The 20,225-nt window shown below is 45.9% G+C and overlaps 3 protein-coding genes across 13 annotated transcripts in view; 2 read left to right on the top strand and 1 right to left on the bottom strand.

Moving 5' to 3' along the window:
- LOC118213988 (peripheral plasma membrane protein CASK-like) overlaps window positions 1-20,225 on the bottom strand; it is a 156,430-nt gene that overhangs the window by 32,475 nt on the left and 103,730 nt on the right. For 6 of the 11 annotated variants that reach the window (XM_035393308.1, XM_035393310.1, XM_035393313.1 and 3 more), the window contains exons 6-7: window positions 797-899; window positions 40-215 (exon numbers count right to left, since the gene is read on the bottom strand). In XM_035393308.1, the coding sequence (XP_035249199.1) occupies window positions 40-215; window positions 797-899 (279 nt within the window). Of the gene's footprint in view, window positions 1-36; window positions 216-796; window positions 900-20,225 lie in introns of all 11 variants that reach the window. The other 5 variants (XM_035393309.1, XM_035393304.1, XM_035393307.1 and 2 more) reach the window with 1 other exon arrangement.
- LOC118213990 (probable G-protein coupled receptor 34) lies at window positions 1,190-4,241 on the top strand. The gene is made up of 2 exons (XM_035393314.1): window positions 1,190-1,926; window positions 2,679-4,241. Exon 2 carries the CDS (start codon window positions 2,727-2,729, stop codon window positions 3,858-3,860), a length of 1,134 nt encoding a protein of 377 aa, XP_035249205.1. The 5' UTR covers window positions 1,190-1,926; window positions 2,679-2,726; the 3' UTR covers window positions 3,861-4,241.
- On the top strand, window positions 5,786-10,107 carry LOC118213991 (probable G-protein coupled receptor 82). The gene is made up of 2 exons (XM_035393315.1): window positions 5,786-5,916; window positions 8,437-10,107. Exon 2 carries the CDS (start codon window positions 8,441-8,443, stop codon window positions 9,566-9,568), a length of 1,128 nt encoding a protein of 375 aa, XP_035249206.1. The 5' UTR covers window positions 5,786-5,916; window positions 8,437-8,440; the 3' UTR covers window positions 9,569-10,107.

The following is a 20,225-nucleotide window of genomic DNA, read 5'->3' as shown; positions in this document are numbered from 1 at the left end:
CCACGGTTCGGCAGGGGCGTTATGTAAATAAACTACTACCTTGTATCGCCCCTTAATTATGGCCTCAAAGAGCCTCTCCTTGGTGCCGTAGAAGGGCAGGCAGCCGCTCAGCAGGATGAAGAGGATGACCCCGCAGCCCCACACGTCCACGGGCTTCCCGTACGGCTCCCTCTTCACCACCTCCGGGGCCATGAAGTGCGGCGTCCCCACTCGGCCTGCAGGGGGCGAGCGCGTTCGCGAAAAAAAAACAGACACGGTCCATTTCCACATCAGAAGTCGTGCAAGTACACGGAAATGCGTGCATATTCTCATAACTCAAAAACCACCAAGGCACGTCAAAAGAAAAAAAAACAAAAAAAAAAAAAACACACAAACACCACGCCTGATTTCCTGATTTCAAGTAAACTAAAAGAGGAAGGGGGGATAGTGACACTTAGTAACAAAAGATATTAACATTTCATTCATACACACACACACACATACATATGTACGTATGTATATACAGTACATATTAAGCCACTGACGTACTGGGTGTGAAGAGTTTAAGTTGACATGCAACAGATGTGGATAATTGCAAAAAATAGTGCAGCACACACATGCCAAACGCTTAAATGATAGACACATCAGGATAATAACAATTATTTCAGAATTTTTTTTAATGCAGCACACAATTGCACTGTATTGTAGTTAGACCATCGGTAATGTGGGGGGCCTGTTTTGGAAACCCATTTTGCCCAGACGGAGGGATGGATTGAGCGTGAACACACTACCGCAGTTCCCAGCATGCCGTGCATACCTCCAGCCACAAGACCAGACTCTCCCAGCTGAATGGCCACGCCGAACCCCCCCAGCTTCACAGGAGCGGAGTTCTCTTTAGATGCCAGGAGTACACAGTGAGGCTGAGAGAGAAAGGGGGGGGGGGCAGAGAGAGAGAGAAAGAGAGAGGGGGGGAGGGGGGGACAAAGAGAGAGGAAGGGGGGACAAAGAGAGAGAGGGAGGGGGAGGGGGGCAGAGAGAGTGAGAGAGAGGGAGGGGGAGGGGGGCAGAGAGAGTGAGAGAGGGGGAGGGAGAGAAGAGAGAAAACGAGAAAGAGATAGAGATATAGATAAAAAGAGAGAGAGAGTGGGGTAGAGATATGGTTAAAGACAGACAGAGATGTTAGCACTAATATCATCACTCAAAACCCACAGGGTGGACCAAATCACACACTGGCTTGCAGACCCCGCCAACATGTGCATACGCATCCTACAACAACATCGCATAGTAGGGGTCTTCAACTACCGCTCTACAGAGCTTATGTACAACTGTTTTGCAGAGTTATTTGTGGCAGCTTCTTTGTGCACTTCCACTTCAAAGTTCCTCAAAGCCCAGGGCTGCTCTGCAAACAGCCAGTCAACATTCAGGATCCTCACATCATTCCGTTTCATCACTTCAGCTCAGCTGTGGCACCAGAACACCGGGCAATTAATTCTAATGTGACTTTCAGTCATCAGTAATGTGAGCAGCTGTTTTGGAAAGTATCAGAAGGGAAGATAAGACCTCTGCCTCAGTGATCTGACAAGAAAGAGGAGTGTGGTTTTTATAAAAATGCGGTCAATGCTTTTCCTTCCTCCTTTTAACGCCACATCGGCACTTTTTTGTCCGTCCTGTTGAGGGCCATGCGCAGATGTGTGCAGAAACGGGGGGGAGAGAGAGAGGTTCCTCACACACTCACGGACGCAAACCTGGAGGGAGACGCCATTCGGACCACAAGCTGAACGAAGGCTAGTTCAGGTCACCTCGGTTCATCTCTACAGCGTGCGAGAAAAGCTACAGCGTTGGCTCTGCAAACAGGCTACGCGCGCTAGTGCGTTCGGTCGACCCGGACGCTCGATTCTCTGCGGCCGTGGAGTCGAAATGCAGTCTCGCATTGAAAGAAGCCTGCGGGTGAGTTACAGCACTTTACTGTGGGGGGCTGGTTGAGGATACGGGAAAAATATGAAAAACCCTTATTGGGACTTTTACTGGTGTAGGGAGATGTGTGCTTTAGTTCACAGTGAAAAGCAAGAGATTTAAAGATGCAAAGATATGCAGGAATAGGATGAATAAACAACTGCCGATTAGTAAAAACTGATCCAATCATAAAGTCTAGAATGACCACAGTTTTCTACTGAATCACAGACCTTAGGATGAGGATGAGCATTACAAAACAGGCCGCCAGCCACAGGTCCATGGGGGAATCAGTAGGGGCAGAGGGTCAAGCTATAGCCCAGTTATAAATCTAATAGTCTTGCACAAGAACCAGAATATTCAAGTGTATAAAATTCAGGAGATGCATTACATTACATTACAGGCCTTTGGCAGACGCTCTTATCCAGAGCGACGTACAACAAAGTGTATAACCATAACCAGGAACAAGTATGACGAAAACCCTAGAGAGAAGTACCGGTCCAAGTGCAGGGAACAACCGCATAGTTCAACTTGGACCCTGAAGGTTAAACTGCTTAACACTAACACCATGAGAACGGCAACAACGCAGTGGAAAAAATACAAGCAGTAGTTAAGACAGTTAATGCACCTAAGTCACCTACGAAACAGCTGCCTAGTTACAACCCTAAGCTTACAGTCAATGCAGATGCATCATGCAACTTGCCAATTAAAGTGAAGTGTTACAAGAATATTTTTATATTCTTCTTCAGAATGACTGAAGATCTCCATAATTTGAAAGAAGCAACATACAAAGCACAATGACAAGCCTCTACTCCACAAGTTTCTCCAGCGCGTCCTACGTTGTCACATTAAACGCCACACTGGCCACCACCCAAGGCCACAAACTTCCGGCAGGTGACAACCAAACCTGCAGGATGGATGAAACCTCCCTGAGGATACCCCTGATCTTGTTCTACTCCGTGTTCTTCGCGTTCGGACTGGTGGGGAACGTCCTCTCTCTCTACGTCTTCCTGTTCGTCCACACCAAGAAGAACTCCGTGCGCGTCTTCCTCATCAACATCGCCGTGGCCGACCTGATCCTCATCGCGTGCCTGCCCTTCCGCGTGCTCTACCACAGCCAGCACAACCACTGGACGCTGGGCCCCGTCTTCTGCAAGGTGGTGGGCAACATCTTCTACATGAACATGTACGTCAGCATCACCTTGCTGGGCCTGATCAGCGTAGACCGCTACGTGAAGATCCAGCGGGGGGTCAGGTCCAGGATGCAGAAGAGCAGGTGGAGCATCCTCGCCTGCTCTGTAATCTGGGCCTTCTCCCTCACCGCCATCGTCCCCATGATCGCCCTCTCCGAGGGCAACGAGGAGCGCGGCAAGTGCTTCCAATACAGGCAGAGGCTGGGGGCCAAAGGCAAGGCCTACTTCAATTTCTTCATGGTGGCAGTCTTCTGGTTAGTGTTCGTCTGTCTCATCGTCTCCTACGGCAAGATCGCCCAGAATCTACTCGCGGCCTCCAGGAACAAACCGGACCTTCCCAACGCGCACCGATACAGCAGGACGGCCAAGAAGTCCTTCTTTGTCCTCTTCATCTTCACCGTCTGCTTCGTCCCCTACCACACCTTCCGCATCTTCTACGTCCACACGCAGATCAGCGAGACGCCCTGCTCCTGGAGGAGGGTGGCGGACAAGACCAACGAGGTGGCGCTGCTCTTCTCCACCTTCAACAGCTGCCTGGACCCGGTCCTGTACTTCCTGCTCTCCGGCTCCGTCCGCAAGGCCACCATGCGCATAGCGGGCAACCTCCTCCACCTGCAGGACAGCACCGGCAACAGCTCCACCGCCGAGTTCCACAGGACCCAGACGCTCTCCACCCCGCGGCCCAGCCTGAGCATGATCAACACCCTACGCGTCCAGCCCCCGTCGGGACAAGACTGAGCTGTCTGCCACCGTTTCCTCCGCACGGCACCTCAGGGGCAAAAGCAGCTGTGGGGCCTTGCTGTACATAACAATGTGGATTTTACTTTTGAAGGACAGATTTCCAAGGAAACATAATAGAACACACGGGTCAGCTGGGGACTAACCCTAATATTGCCTGCCTTTTGTGTGGTTGGAATAATGAGCTTTAGAAGGTACTTGCTGTCTGAGTGACAGTACAGTGGCAGTACTGTAAGGCAAATTATGACCGGCTGAGAGGACTGAGGTGATATAATAAATACTGAACTTCCCGGTGAGCTTCAACTGTGTAAACAACAAACTGGATCCAGTAAAAGAGCCAATTTGTTGCCAAATGCAGAATAAAACATCTACATAATGGGATATTCGATGTCACTGAATTTGTTTTACCTAAAACCAATGGCAATCAGACACAAAAGAAAGTATATATCCACAGATATATTTAGACTCATATATTCATACACACACACAGTAATTTCAATATAACACTACAGTCAAAGAGAGAGAGAGAGCAGCAATATCCTGTAATAGCTACAAGCTCAGTGCAGCAGCGCCACAACAATACAGGCCGCAACCAGTCCAAATACACAGCATTATCTAACAAATATCTTGAAGGTACAGAGCGCTCTCGTCTGAGGGAAACGTGGAACTGCAGACAAGGAGAGGAAGTAACCCTCCCGAGAGCCCATGACAAAAAACTGCAGCAACGTAGCAGTGCACTTTAGCCCGATGCATCTCACACAGGAAACACAGGCCCGTTACAGGCAACAGTGCAGAGAAATGTTCACGAATCTGGGCTTCAATAATCATCTCAACCCAAGTTTGACAAATACAACGCTTTAAGAAATTTAAACTTACTGTAGTATCAGTAAAATACATGGCTGTAAAATGTAAAATATAAAAAAGTAAACAGTTACAGCATGACAATCATGCTTATACAGCACATGCAAAGCATGGAAGCCTCTGAACACAAAAAAAAAGGTACAAGTAAAAACCACATATGCCCTGAAAAGATTGACGCTCTCCCTTCTGAAGTCAAGAACCCTGAATAAACTCCAGAACTTGAATGAACTCAACAATGTCCATTCCACTCATGAGTGTGCTGCAAGTATGCCAAAATTAATTTTAAAAATGGGTGTAATAACACTATTGATTTTGTGAGCACAAACCCTCCAGCGTCAGTGATTGACAGGTGGAACGGTCACAGGCTGCAAGGTACTACTCCTGCCACTAGAGGCTGTGATGATCACATTAAACATATTTCTGCTCACAGAAATAGTTGAGCAAGGGTAAAAATTAGAAGGAATCGGAAGTTACAATCCAATATCCACTCCTGCACCATTCCTAATTGTCACACATCCCTTCATCAATTTGCAATTTTGCAATAGTCCAACCTGGAACGCCCATCCATCAATAACACACCATCTCTAACACTATTCAAATATCACCTGAAACAAGTTATTAACTGCCTACACACCTATAATCACCATTTTTAAAACATTTAGTTACTTTTAAAACATTTTAATCAACAGAATTTTTATGCATCGTTTCCTCACCACTTTATAGAATAGTTTTACAGAACTACTTTCCTACTCGTCTTTATATTTTGTTAGTAATGTGTAATATAAATGAATAAGGGAAGGAACTGGGTAAGCTCTCACAGGCTTCTTGCCTACTCTGCACTGTCCCTGTTATGCGTTTTCACTTTGTTGTTGTAGGTTTTTTTTTTTTAAATTTTTTTTTTAGGTGTGCAAATAAATAAACAAACAAGTGTAGACAACCAGCGAACAGGTAAATAGTACAGCCAAGATAGTGAAATCCAAAAAAAAAAAAAAGAGATCCAACCTCCTCTGGACACCATTTCCCCCTTCTCAGCCCCTCCCCTTCCAATACATCAGAGAAGCCACCAAAGGCAGAGCAAAGTACGTAACAAAGCGGGCACCCACACACCCGTACACTGTACACTCGTACAGTGAAAACGCGCGTGGGTGGGCACACAACGTATTATTATAGCTCAACGCTGCCAACTGAAACAAAGGTAAGGTTGCCGTTCATTATATGGCGTGTTCATTGTCAGTTGCACGTCTTATAAGAACTTATGTATGTGCCGATATGTATTGAGAATGTTGTGTGTGTGCGTATGCTCTACTTACAGTATACATGTATGTGAATATGTACTGTATGTGCATATGCTTGTATGAATGAGCATGGAGTGTATATACTGAATGCATGTATGTGTGTATACATATGTACACATGCACCTGTATGTATGCATATTTGCCTACAGTATAACATTTTTGGAATTGTACACAATTTTCTATGACAGACGATGTATGTTTTCTGTATGTTTTATTTGAAATGAACAACTGTGACTTAAAGTTAAATACCATAACCTGTGGATGCACACTGTGACTGTAAGGATGTAAAAGGGCCCGTGGAAGAGAATAGTGGTCTTGAGGCAATCTAGGCCGAGCAAGAGCATTGGCAGATGACTTTATAAATCTTGGTATAATAAGTCAATGGTTTATTATTATATTAATATTGATTATATGAATTATTGTATTAATCAAAAACTATTTCCCTTTCTACAAACTGCAAAAGCTGGTAAAAAAGTAACGAGGACAGTGCTACCCTAAATCGCATTCTAAATCCAAGGACCTCAGAATCATTACGTACTGTTTTATGACCCGGTGCCTCGCAAGAAAATGACACGGACCATTATGTAGAACAGAAACTGCACTTCATGAATACTGTATTTGAATCAAATATGGCTTTCTTTCAAGCATAATGTTTCGTGCATTGAGGACACTGTGGCTGTGTTTTGTCTTAGTGGCAGGCACGCAACACACCCAGCTTCCTCTTCACTGCTGAAAACGTCTGCTCTTATTCTTCCATTACACTTACAAAATTTCAACTCGTGATTACTTCAAATGTGGAGCGATCAATCAAATGCAAATACATCTTAATTTTCATACGCGTGTCATCTGAGTCCCTCAAAATTCCACATTTAAAAATTTCCTGTGACAATCAAAACTGATACGGTGCATCCTACAACTGCTTTTAGAGGACCTGCAATTAACATAATCTTCACAGCAGTATGATCTGATTACATAATGAGTTCAGTCTGCATTCTATTCAATGCTTCCTCCCTCCTTGTTTTCCCCCAATTTGGAATATTCAATGACGTGCACTTTATTTCTGCAATTCTATCAGTTCAGGTGAGTCCCCACACGTGTGGTCCTTCTGCAGAAACAGGTGACATTACATTACATTACATTACAGGCATTTTGCAGACGCTCTTATCCAGAGCGACTTACACAACTTTTTACATAGCATTTTTACATTGTATCCATTTATACAGCTGGATATATACTGAAGCAATAACGGTTAAGTACCTTGCTCAAGGGTACAACGGCAGTGTCCTTACCCGGGAATCGAACCTGCGACCTTTCGGTTACGAGCCCAGTTCCTTACCCACTGTGCTACACTCCGTCAGTACGTCCTACGGTGACGTGAGGCACCCGCTTCCTCTCACGCCGCAGTCCGCAACGGCAGCTCCTGCACCAGACGGCGGTGCACGCAAACCACCGGCGATGAGTCACGCATAACTGGCCGAAAGAATAGACGCTACGGGCATTCGTGCACTGCAGCGGTGGCACTGCCAGTCACTTCTCAGCACTGGATCTGACACCAGGCGAAGGTGCCGATCCACACACCGGAACAGTGCCTTTACAGGCTAAGGCATGATGCAGCAGCAGCAGCAGCCCCACGTCTGCATTTTAACCCTTTAAAGAGTGGGTTTTTTTGAAATGTTTTTTCGAAATTCCAAGTCAGTGTTCCAGAACTCCATTGATTTCAGTTACCAAAAGTGCTTGTTACATCAGCATTAGAATGTTCATTTAAGAGCATTCCAATCACATATTTGTGCTCTCACACCTTGAGGGGTTAAAAATTAAATCGGAATGTAAACATATTATATTACAAAGAGGAAATTAAAATATACCCATTGTTTTTTTTACAAGCAATGCAAGAAACATTAACTTAGCCGCAGGGCTCGAAAGACTTGTCTTTTGCATTATAGTAACTACCCACCAAACCTACAATTAAATTTAAGCACATTAAAAATTATAATTACGATTGAAATGCTGCAAGAGAGGCTTGCATAACCAAGTAAAAATGATCACTGCCTTGTTCATTTTAAAATATCTTTCATTTATATCATTGGAGATAAAGAAAAAGTAGTTCTCTTTCATTGTATTTCTGTACTTCAAGTATTTCTGCGGTCACCTTCGATGACTGTGCGTCTCCAAACCCACTTCTCATACCATAAGACATTCCTGTTTTTGACAGACTTCTTATTTTGTGACTGCTGTGCCGATATTAAGGCACTGTGCTGAACCACAGAGGAGTCTATGTAGGGGGAAACGCTGTGACGCTCATGCTTCGGGCACTTATAACCTGTCGCACAGTTCCTACAAGCTGGTTCAGATGGCAGATGATGATTGTCAGAGTCCTTGTTGAAAGAAGTCACTAGCGCGCGATCTCTTCTCATTGGCAGATCCATGGAGAACATGTCCACGTCACCTGAGGTGACGGAAAGTTCCTCCGGGCGATCCTCCCCCCTGTGCCCGTCCAACGCCACCCACCTGGTCCTGCCCGTCCTCTGCGGCCTCATGTTCTGCACGGGCATCCCGGGGAACCTCCTGTCCCTCTGGGTCTTCGCCGAAAAGATACCCTCCAAGACGCCCACGCACGTCTACCTGATCAACCTCAGCGCGTCCAACCTGCTGCTGTGCGCCACCCTGCCCATGCTGGCGGCCTACTTCGCGGTGGGCGACGCCTGGCGCGCCCACCAGCCGCTCTGCCGGGTCGCCGTTGGCGGCGTGACGCCCGTCCTGCACATCAACATCTACGTGGGCGTGCTCATCCTCACCTGGATCGCCCTCAGCCGCCTGGCGGCCCTCACCCAGCAGAGCCACGCGGGGCGGCCCAGCACCTGCACCCGGATACTGCCCCCCGCGTTCTTCCGCAAGCTGCGGGAGGTGCGCTTCGCCCAGGCCACGTGCCTGGCCATCTGGGCCTTCGTGCTGGCCTGCGTGCTCCCCGTGGTGGGCATCTACTCGGCGATAGAGGCCGGGGGGCCGGGGAACGGCAGCGGGCAGCCGTGCTACAGCGTGGCGGTGGAGGTCGGCGGGAACGTCTCCCAGATGACCTCGGTGGGCGCCATCCTGCTCTTCTGCCTCTGCTTCCTGCTGGTGCTGGCCTCCTACGTCTCCGTCAACCGGCACATCAGCAGGGCCCGGCGGAACACGGCGGTGCCGGACCACCACCGGGTCTACGGCAGGGTGTTCCGGAACATCGTGGTCATCCAGCTGGTGCTGGCGGTCTGCCTGCTGCCGCACCACGTCTTCAAGGCCGTCTTCATCGGCCTGGCCCAGCGCTGGGGCCCCCGCCAGCCCGCCGGGGCCGGCTGCCACCAGCTGTCGCGGCTCGTGGAGGTGAAGAACGCCCTGCTCTTGCTCGCCGCGTTCCGGAGCGCGGCCGACCCCATCACGTACTTCCTGCTGGACAACACGTTTCGCCGGCACGTGCTTGAATTGCTGAGCCTGAGCTCCAGCAAACAAAGCAGCCAGACCACGGGGTCCAGAGGGGACCAAGAACGCACCCACTCGAAGGCCACAAAACTGTAGCAAGAGGCGGACAGAGACTGACGTCAGCAAGGCCTTCGCAGTTCAATGAGAAGCCTCATTCAGGTATATAAAGAGGTGGAGCCGACCTCCAAAGACACAGAGGCGACATTAGACTGCACACCCAGCCACAGCAAAGCTCCAGGGGGGGAAGCCATCTTATCCTCAAATCGATCACTGCCCTGAGCCTACATTTATTTCATTCTGTTGATTAACGAGCGTTACAATGAGCTTCATAACCCATACTCACTGCCAGGAAATCCCCTCGGTTAACTGTATTTAATGCGAGTTTTTCCTTTTGTCACACATTTGTGACACATTGAAGGGTGTATGTTTGATGAGGAACGGTTGGTGTATGTGTTTGAAGGGGAATGTTTGTAGTGTGTGTTTGATGCAGAATGGTCACAATAACAAGCAGATTCAGGAATGGTTTGCATCTAAATGCTTGGTATATTTTAAGCTCAGACTGCACTTTTATTTATTTAACTGTCCTTGTATTCATTTTACCCTGAATAAACACCCCTGTGTTATTTTCACATACATACATTGTATGTTTTCATCTATTTTTTAATTTCTTAGTATTTTACCATCATCTTTTTTCATCTTGCAAATAATTGCAGTGCTATTATTACATATGGCCAATAAAATTTGAACTTGAACTTGAACATGAACGCCAATTCGAGTTTCAGCTAGAATTCTATAACACAGAATGGAATCTTCCTATTCTGAGAATCTTTTCCCCGTCAACACAAACAGAGGAGTGTGACGTCAGCAGAAGCGCTGCATTGTGACATCAGACGCCTTGCTGTGATTAGATTATCTTCAAGTTCCACAGTAGTCACGAGCTGAAGATTTCTGAAGCTGCAGGGGCACAGCCGCTGGGCATCGCTTCAGCACTAGAGAGACACCCCCACCCCAACCCCCGCTACCTTAGCCTATCCTGGACAAGAGCTGTGGATGACTACGGATGCTTGACAGGGCTCTCGAAGCTACGCAGTCTAGTCTTGTGCAGTGACTGGAAAGAAATACCTTTTCTGCGAGTTTTTCGACTGACACGATGGACATATCGAGTTGGCTTCCAGGCATAACTGGTCTGTTATTTTCCACAAATGCACTCTGTTGTCAGAGAGCCTGAGCGTTTCCCCACGGGTCTTAGAACTGCAGACCGGTTTGCCAAAAATCAACATCTGATACACACAAAATCAATGAAATAGTCCTATGAAACAGTCAAACACAAATGGGGGGTTGTCAATTCCCAAGTCAGTTTGCCCTGGTAGCAGAGAGGGCTTCCCTGTGACTGCAGTGAGTGCTTTTTGCATACACTGTAGCAATTACAATTTAAAACAAAACATTGATTGGACACACTGAACAGCCTTAATTACTTATACTAATCTTTCAATTTCAGTGCTCAGAAAAAGGTGAGATAGAAATGCAAAAAGTAAACAAATCACAATAAATGTGTGTCACACACCCCAAACCTCCTCAATGTTGTCCTGAAGATACTAGATTAAGAAATGATTTCGCTAGGAAAGAGAACAACCAGTATGTTAGAGCCTACCACTTGTAGGTAAATACTAACTGATGCCAGTTGTGTGCTGTGTAAATTGGGAACATTTGCTAAATGACACGTACAGGTAATGTTTAACTGAAGGTGACATGTACATGTTTATAATATATATTTGTGTGTGGAAAGAGAATTTAGTACACAAGAGCACAAGCATGTAAAGAAGTCCTTTATTTAGACTTCTGAAGGCGTTGGGCTGTCAGAACATCACTTAATGTTTTCATGATGGCTTGCTGCGAGTCTGTTTCCAGACTAAACACAACATGTTTATGTTTGCTATCCGGACGCAGATTATTAGCCTTTTAATTGCGCTCATTTCGCTCAATTGTTCAGCCCCATTAAGTGTGCAAACTCAGTGGCTGGGGTGGGGGGGGGGGATGCCCGAAAGGCGAATTTAACAGTTTTTATACGTTCAAGTGAGGTCAGACACCAGATGACCAGGGCAACACGACGTCTCGACAGAGATACCGTTATAAAATGGGTTTACAGAGAAGGATTTACTACAGAGAGGGCCTCTGGTATCGGAGACCATTTTTTTTTTCTCGGGGTGAAGGTATTCTTCTTGTCTAAATATGAACAGCTGTCATCGTCTTCAAGGGAAAGAGTCTGAATCATCAGTGAGAATACTGCAGAGTGCGGCCTCTACCTGGGAGCAGGCATGACACCCAGACACTGACGCCAGAAGCCAGACTTAGAAAGGGACGTGTCGCTAAACTAGCCACAAATCCGTTTCCTCGCGTGTCCCTTTTTAGTGTGTCTCCTGTTTGCTTTTTTGAGAATGAAGCAGTGAGCCCATCGTGGCCCCTATGTGCCTCGGCGTGTTCCCAGCAGGCTGGAACAGCCGAACGTGACACTGCCTACCGTAAAAACAAGCACGTAAACAAGCCCATTCCTCAGAGTCTCCCAGGGCACCGTTCAGCCTTCTCAGTGTTCAAATGCAAAATGTGACATTTTTCCCATATTCAGGGATGACAAAGAGAGCTGTTGTCTGAGAGCTGATAAGATGAACGCGCAGCTTCTCAGGCTATCGCTCGCTTTGCCTGTTCGAGGACAGGATGCCATTTAGCATGGCACGCTCTCTGTGACATTATTCCAAATGCAATGCTTGTATTACATGACAGTCTGACAGAGAGGATGGATTGATCTTATTTCAGAAGGAAATACTTCCACGCACCATCACGTTTATTCACTGTCAGTAGTTCACTTCCTGCAAAACGTGCACTAGATTCCATTGTCAAAATAGTCCGCCAAAACTCCCCCTTGTGTGACTGCTCCTCATAAAACCGAAGTGTTCCAGGTTCTACAATGACCCTGCAAGCATAATACATAAAGGGAGCTTTACTGGTCGTCTGAACTGAAAAAAAAGTTTAGAAGTTTTTTTTTTTACTGATTTTAAAAAAGAAAAATTCTGCCCACTGTTTTTAGAGCTTTGGAGGCACTAGCAGTGCTACAAGACTCCTTGGGAAAATAAATAAAAATGCATTTCAACCGCATTTATCAAATAAATAAGGGGTTTGGTTTCCTACTGCCGTCAGTTTTTGAGCCGAGTAGCCACGTGTGTCGTGCTTTAGACCTTCAAATATGACTCATCACACCGGTTCACCTTCCTGGGAAAAACACTTGACAGCAGCAATACATTTACACTCATTATTTTCCAGGTAACAGCCCTTGCAGGTATTGTAGGAACATTACCTATCAGAGCATTGCCTAGAAACAGCAGGATTACAGTTTTACTCTCTCCACTTCAGCTCAGAAAACAGGTATTCACGGGGAAAAAAAACAACAGCATGATTACTGCGCGTCACAACCTAGCCAGGGGCAATGTCATTCTGGAACAATCTGTTGCCGCCAGAACAGTTCTACCTGCGTTCTATGCCCTGATGTTTGCCGTGTGCCTTGGGAATAGGGGGGGGGGGGGTGGTTTGAGGTGACGCTGTATATCTGAGTATTTGGGCATGCTCCTCCGTCGCTCTGGCGTCAGACGTCCTTTCCTGACGAGGGGCGCCTGTAGATCCCAATCAGCCCCGGGCAGCAGGCAGGCTTTTCCGGGCTCATTTCGAGAGGAACGGCCAGGTCGTGCGGTCGATTCCGTCTGCTTCTTCACCGTCTCGAGTGCCTGGTTCAGGGCCGGTTCCGCCCGCCCGTCTGGCTGGTGAGGAGCCCCTTTCACTTCTGAGGCGCGGAGCGTCCTTCTCTGCCCGGCGGCGGCCTGCGGGAGCCTGGACTCGCTCGGCTATCCGCTGATGGATAAGGGCTTCCGGGAAGCTCGCCTGCACTAGGGCTGGGCAATATATCAATATTATATCTATATCGTGATATGAGACTGTTACATATCGTCTGGGATTTTGTACATTGCAATATCGTGATATGGCATAAGTGTTGTCCTCTCCTGGTTTTAAAGGCAGCATTACAGTAAAGTGATGTAATTTTCTGAACTTACCTGACTGTTCTAGCTGTTCAATTATTTGCCTTTACCCACTTAGATATTACATAGGCATTACTGATGATTATTTATCAAAAATCTCATTGTGTAATTTTGTGAAAGTACCAATAGTCATCCCCACAATATCATCACAATATCGATATGGAGGTATTTGGTCAAAAATATCGTGATATTTGATTTTGTCCATATCGCCCAGCCCTAGCCTGCACTCTCTTCTGCAAGCCACCACCCCTGTGTCTGTGTCCAGCTCTACAAGACTGAGGTCTAACAAAAACAACCCAGCGACCCAACACACTTACTCCAGTGAGGCAGGACGCCAGGGACACAGTGACAAACAACAGCGGTTTATTTAAACTCCTAAGGGGCACACTTTTGAAAAAAACTCAGAACACAGAATTCAACACAGAATCAAATTACAATGTTAGGTAACCCCCCCTCTATATATACACACACACACACACACCGATCACAATCGCACATGAAAAGTACAGGACTGCTCATGTTTGGCATGAACTTTATGTCACGAAAGCTTCGCTGCACACAGTGACAGCGGCTCTGCGTTAAGCGAGACGCATCAGTAAAGCAAGAGGAGCAAAAACAAAAACAGGAACTCTCTGTATTATCATGCTGAACAGCGCTTCGCTCCACCAGCATGCATCTCTCTCTCTCTCTCTCTCTCTCTCTCTCTCTCTCTCTCTCTCTCTCTCTCTCTCTCTCTCTCTCTCTCTCTCTCTCTCTCTCTCTCTCTCTCTCTCTCTCTCTCTCTCTCTCTCTCTCTCTCTCTCTCTCTCTCTCTCTCTCTCTCTCTCTCTCTCTCTCTCTCTCTCTCTCTCTCTCTCTCTCTCTCTCAAACTGAAATTCAAATGAGCTTTATTGGCAGGAAGTACATATATATATACATATTGCCAAAGCGTAGCTACAACAAACAATAAACACATGAACAGAGCACAAATGTGTGTGTGTGCGTGGTATCTGTGTATGTTAGCAGGTTTAATGTCAAGTGTTAATCTGGTGAAACAGTGAATATAAAATTTAACAATAACGAAGAAAACTATACAAAAATGTATTAAAAAAAAAAAAGAAGAAAAATTTTATAATTGCTGATGTGTTATAATTACTTACTGTCCCTCCGTTTGTGGCAAGTGGCAGTGTATTGCGCAGCCAAAGCCACACATTCTCTCTCTCTCTCTCTCTCTCTCTAGCGTCGAGCGCGAAGTCTACCCGGCCACCTCTCACTCCCACACCACTGATAAATTAGCACAGTAGTTTCTGCAAAAACACACAACTGCTGAGTAGCCTGCTGCCCCGGGTTTTAGCACTGGATAGACTCACCTGTAGCCGTGTCATCCTCAAACACTATTGGCTTGTAGCTTTTTAAAAAAAAAAATCAACTGCAATATTTAATTAATACTTTATTTTTACCCGGGAAAGCCAATTGAGATCTATAGAGAAACCATTATAAAAACCTATTAAACAAGACCGGGTTAAAATCTAGTATATGACTGGACCTAACACGCGTGATCTGACCGACCAATGGTGTAACTTTATAACTGAGCTGATCAATGGCGTAACTTCATCACTCAGTCAGTCAGTCAGTCAGTCACTCACAGACATTCGCGTTTGTAGGGCTGGTCCCTCTGTTGCAGTCCAGCCAAAAAATCACAATGACATGACACATAAATGAGTGATAAGACAGGCAATAGTCAATATACAAATGGTTCAACAAGATTAAAGCAGGTGCACCCCTCAGTTATATAATGGAGAACCTTTAAAATCAAATGCAAAATTAACATGGCCACATTTAATTTATTCTGAACATTTGTAAGTTCTATAACAGCACAGTAGCTCTGTCAGTCCATCCTAGGTCTGTGCATGGTAGAGGAAAAAGCGAACTCTAAAAGCTAAAAATCCATCGCATGGTTAAAGATGCTCCTCCGTGAGGAAAAATAATCGTCAACATTGTACTGTGTCATCTTGGTTTTATTTCCTTTGATGGTGCAGTAATATTCAAAGGTATACTCAGAGTGTAATTTTGCCTGATCAAAAACAAGCTCCACCTAGAAGCAGTATTTATATCAGGCAAAAAATATTTTCTTTTTGACAGCATGTTCAAGTCAGCGGTGCAGAACTGTGAAAGCCTTAACTTCACAAGATCTCTGAAGATAAAGATCTTACGCTTGCAGTGTCCTTAAAAGTCCTGCACTGCAGTATTCTAGTGGCAGTTTAATCTTCGTTTTATACAGGCAATTTTTTCTGGAGTCACAAGCGAGTAAAACAGGTGGGGGGGGGTTACCCCAGGAAGTATCCAACACCAGTATAAAGGTTTGTAGTGGACTGAACAATGCAGTAAAATCTGACGGGTGTTTTTCCAAAGGCCCGGCCCAAGTGTACCCAAAACCTCTCCAAATGGCACCAAACCTCTCCAAATTGGAATATTGTGTGTATATTTTTCCCCCAGCCATATTCCACTTCCAGAAGCTAATTCTATTGAGGGAGGTTCCCTCCGGAACCCCACAAAACAAATATTCTTTAGTTACCCATTCTTTCTTTTTGGCCAAGCCCTGTATTTCAGTCAAAAATGGAGAGCTTCTATGTACAAAGAGTGTTCACAATAGTTATAGCTCATAGCATCACAAGAGCTACACAAGCCTCCTGGTTATAACAGGGCGAGTGCTCACAACGAGGAAAATGAACAAAAATACAAAATCATAAACAATTTACAATAATGTAGTGTCCTCCATCACTATCACAGTGCCCTTTATGCAAGCATTTGCAGAAAAACAAAGCTCTGATACACAATCATAACACGAGTGCTAAGCTGCCACTCGTGCGCTATGCAAAAACGTGAAGTTAAAGTAAGCGGGTACGTAGCACAATAGTTAAGCTGTAATTTCAGCTAGAAGGAAGCCATGAACTACATTCAAAGCTATGCAAATGAGCTTGCTTGCGGGTTTCTTTAAAAAAAAAAATAAAAAACAGCACATAGAAACGCTCCCTTGTAAGTGCTCCTGAAAATGCTATCAGCTCAATGGAAATAACGCATAATGAATAATGACTTTTTTTTAAGGCTATGTACAAAGACAGGATGGCTTGCTCATGACTCACGGGGGGATTTCGGCTATGTCAATGCCGTTAATAGCATTGGCAGTTTTTGGGACTTGTTGCGGACAGTTACTGGATTTTAAAATACAATAATCACCAACGCGGGGCGTCACTTCCAGCCCTCCTTTCGGGAGGGGGACCGTCTCGTTACTTCTTCTGTTATCTCCAGTGGGGTTACCGATTGAGACGGGGTTTTCTGCATCAAAGTGCGAAGAGTCTACGATTTAAAACGGTATACGGGTTATAGCGCTTCACCTTGAATCAATGCCCAATAAAAGCAATAATTTTATACAATGCTATTTTAGATGCTGGTGTCCAATTTCACAGCCATTGGGCTATAAACTATTAAACTATTTATTTATTTTTCAGCACTTATAAGTACAATCTGAACAACAAAAACAACCCAGAAGGAAAGTGTACACCAAAAAGAAGGGGTTCCTAAAACGTAATAAAAAAAAATAAAAAAAAGTTACAAGGTGGTTCCTCATAAAATAACCACATCACAAGTAAAGCTTATGAATAAGGCTGACGACTTCACCTGGCCACCATTCTTTGTTATTATCAAAGAGATGATCCGTTGCAACCAGACAACTCCTCTCAGCCTTCCACTATACCTTCTTTAAGTGTCATTCCCAAAAAGCAGCAGAGCGGAATTCTAAAACAAGATACGTGTTCGCGACTGTGACTTTCATGACTCTCAAAACACTCCTGCTCGAAAGATCACGCCAATTAAGTAGCCAAATAAGCATGTTGGATCACATGCAACGGCATCTGCAAAACCCACAAGCCCATCCACCCCCCACCCCCCCCACCCCTCTGCCCCCCCGCCCCCCCCAGAACAAGTGCATAAAGCTGCATTGTTTTAGTTTCTCACGGTCTGATGGTTCTGCTAAAACACTGATGCCGTGCATATCCACCATCAATGCTGCAAAGAGCGAGCTGTGGTCAGGAAAGCGCTTCCATTTCTAGCTGCAGTTATGCTTGTGAGGTCACAATGTGCTATATATACACAGTATATATCCGGTCATCCTGAGCCTTGTGTTTTTTGAGCTGTGTGAGAGTGTGTGTCTGGGTGTGTGTGAGAGTGTGTCTGTGTGTGTGTGCTTCCCTGTGTATCTGTGTGTGTATGTCTGTATGCATTTTTCTGTGTGTGTGTGTGTCTGTGTCTGTGTGTCTGTGTGTGCGCATGCGTTTGAATGCGCGTGTGTCTGTGTTTATGCTCGTACGATTTCCTTTTCGATTTTTGGCAGAACAGAAGTGAATATAATGGAGGCAGAACTGAGAACGTACTGGTGGTGACTCCTCTGCTTCCTGTCCTGGTCTGACTCATCAGCACGGTTAAGATCAGGTGTACATTTACCTCCAAAAAATCACCCGCACAAGCGTCTGCCTACGTAGGGCAGTAACTGCATACCGCTGCACACAAATGCTATCAGCTCATTTACTCAGGCGTGTTTACGAAGTGTGCACAACTGATTTAACTCGAGAGGGTGACTTAAACTTCAGCCATAAGTGCAAACAAGAGTCAGTCAACTCTTGCCATTCAAAGAACTGTTGTTTTGTTTTGTTTTTTTACAAACAAACTTTAAATTCAGACCACATATTAATCTGTAATTATCCAATCCAAGGAGTTAAATTGTATCTGTCACATTATTTCTCACTCATCCCCAGAGACACAGTTCACTGCACAGCAGCTGCAGATGAAATGTAGGAGGACGCCCCGTATTTGCATTTGGGCGTACAGCGTTTTGAAGTGGTGAATGTGGAAGGACGGGAACCTTAAAACCTGCCGTTTAAGGAGGCACTTAAGGAACACTGGACTGAAGAAAAGCATTCTGAACTCAGGTTTTTTTGGGGCTTGGGGGATAACACTCTTCCCCCCCCCGCCCGCCCCCCCTCTCAGCAGGGCAAAGATCATCGTCTTGTTTGGCAATCGCTGATGTACACACAGGAAGGGGGCCGTGGTTTCGGACCACGTAGTTTAAAACGGAGGTTCCTGTGTGACAGCGAAGCTGAAATAACACATGTTTTAAATGTGGTTAAGCGAGGCACGATTTTCGACAAAACAAAACTTTTAATTTGATCTCAGGAGCGTATTAGAGTGCATTTAATAGACATGCGATATGGACTTCGGTGGCACAGAAACATAAAACACCGGAGCCTAGGGAGGGAAGCTGGCTGCAATAGAGCTCCTGAATCCATAACTCTTTTTTTTTTTTTCCCAGAGACGCAGGACGGCGGCTTCTCGGTCTTCGTTAACCGAGCGCTGAGAGCCGCACCTTCGAGAGCTGAGAACCGGAGCGGCAAAATTACCGTGAGGCGAGTTCGCAAATCTGAGACCGACAACGGTGCCGAGGCGAGAGGCACGGCGTGGCCGCGGTCAGCGGTGGCCGACGCTAATTACGGGCGGCGTCGCTACGCTGAGAAGTCACGGCTCAGCGGCGTCGCCGCTCCCCACACATTACATTACATTACATTACATTACATTACAGGCGTTTAGCAGACGCTCTTATCCAGAGCGACTTACACAACTTTTACATAGCATCTACACTGTATCCCAATTACACAGCTGGATCAATGTAGAATGTGTTAGGTTACATTACATTACAGGCATTTAGCAGACGCTCTTATCCAGAGCGACTTACACAACTTTTACATAGCATCTACACTGTATCCCAATTATACAGCTGAATCAATGTAGAATGTGTTAGGTTACATTACATTACAGGCATCTTATCCAGAGCGACTTACACAACTTTTACACAGCAATTTTTTTACATTGTATCCATTTATACAGCTGAATATATACAGAAGCAATTTCGGTTAAGTACCTTGCTCAAGGGTACAAACGGCAGTGTCCTTACCCGGGAATCGAACCAGCGACCTTTCGGTTACAAGCCCAGTTCCTTACCCACTGTGCTACACTCCGTTCCTCCTTATAAACAATCTTAAAATTAGAACAGATTCAGTTAAGACCGAAGAATACGGAGTCAACAGAATGGGGGCTAGGGCTAGGGCAATGCACGCTGCCTGGTTCAGCACACGCCCGCAGTGCGCAGTATAGCAGGTAGGAAACCGGAAACCGGGGCTCGTAGCTCAGAGGTCGCGGGCTGAATTTACGCTGGGGTGGCGCTGCCGTACCGTTAAGCAAGACGCCCAACCCGGAAACATCCAGCTGTAAAAAATGGACTTTAAAATATAATCTGCGCAGGTCAGTCCTGATTCACAGAGGTGCTGAAATGTAAGCAAAATGATAGCATGCACACAGCTGGTCCCTGTGACTGTCCAGCTAAAGCACTTGTCCTCGGTGCAGTGGTAGACCCAAAGGTCCAGGATCAAATCCAGACATTGCCATTATAAATAACTAGGGGCAGCCCTGTGTATTACAGACTACAGCAGCATCCAGGAGGAGGGAAGGTGTATGTCAGCAGTGCATTTCTCTCTGTCTGATCCCTCTGCACAGGAAGTGCATTTCTCTCTGTCTGATCAGTCTGCACAGGAAGTGCATTTCTCTCTGCCTGATCCCTCTGCAAAGGAAGTGCATTTCTCTC

This window comes from Anguilla anguilla, chromosome 15, assembly GCF_013347855.1.
Source record: "Anguilla anguilla isolate fAngAng1 chromosome 15, fAngAng1.pri, whole genome shotgun sequence".
NCBI classification, from domain to species: domain Eukaryota; kingdom Metazoa; phylum Chordata; class Actinopteri; order Anguilliformes; family Anguillidae; genus Anguilla; species Anguilla anguilla.
Note: the sequence above shows the minus strand (reverse complement) of the source record. Positions and strands in the feature narration are given on the sequence as shown.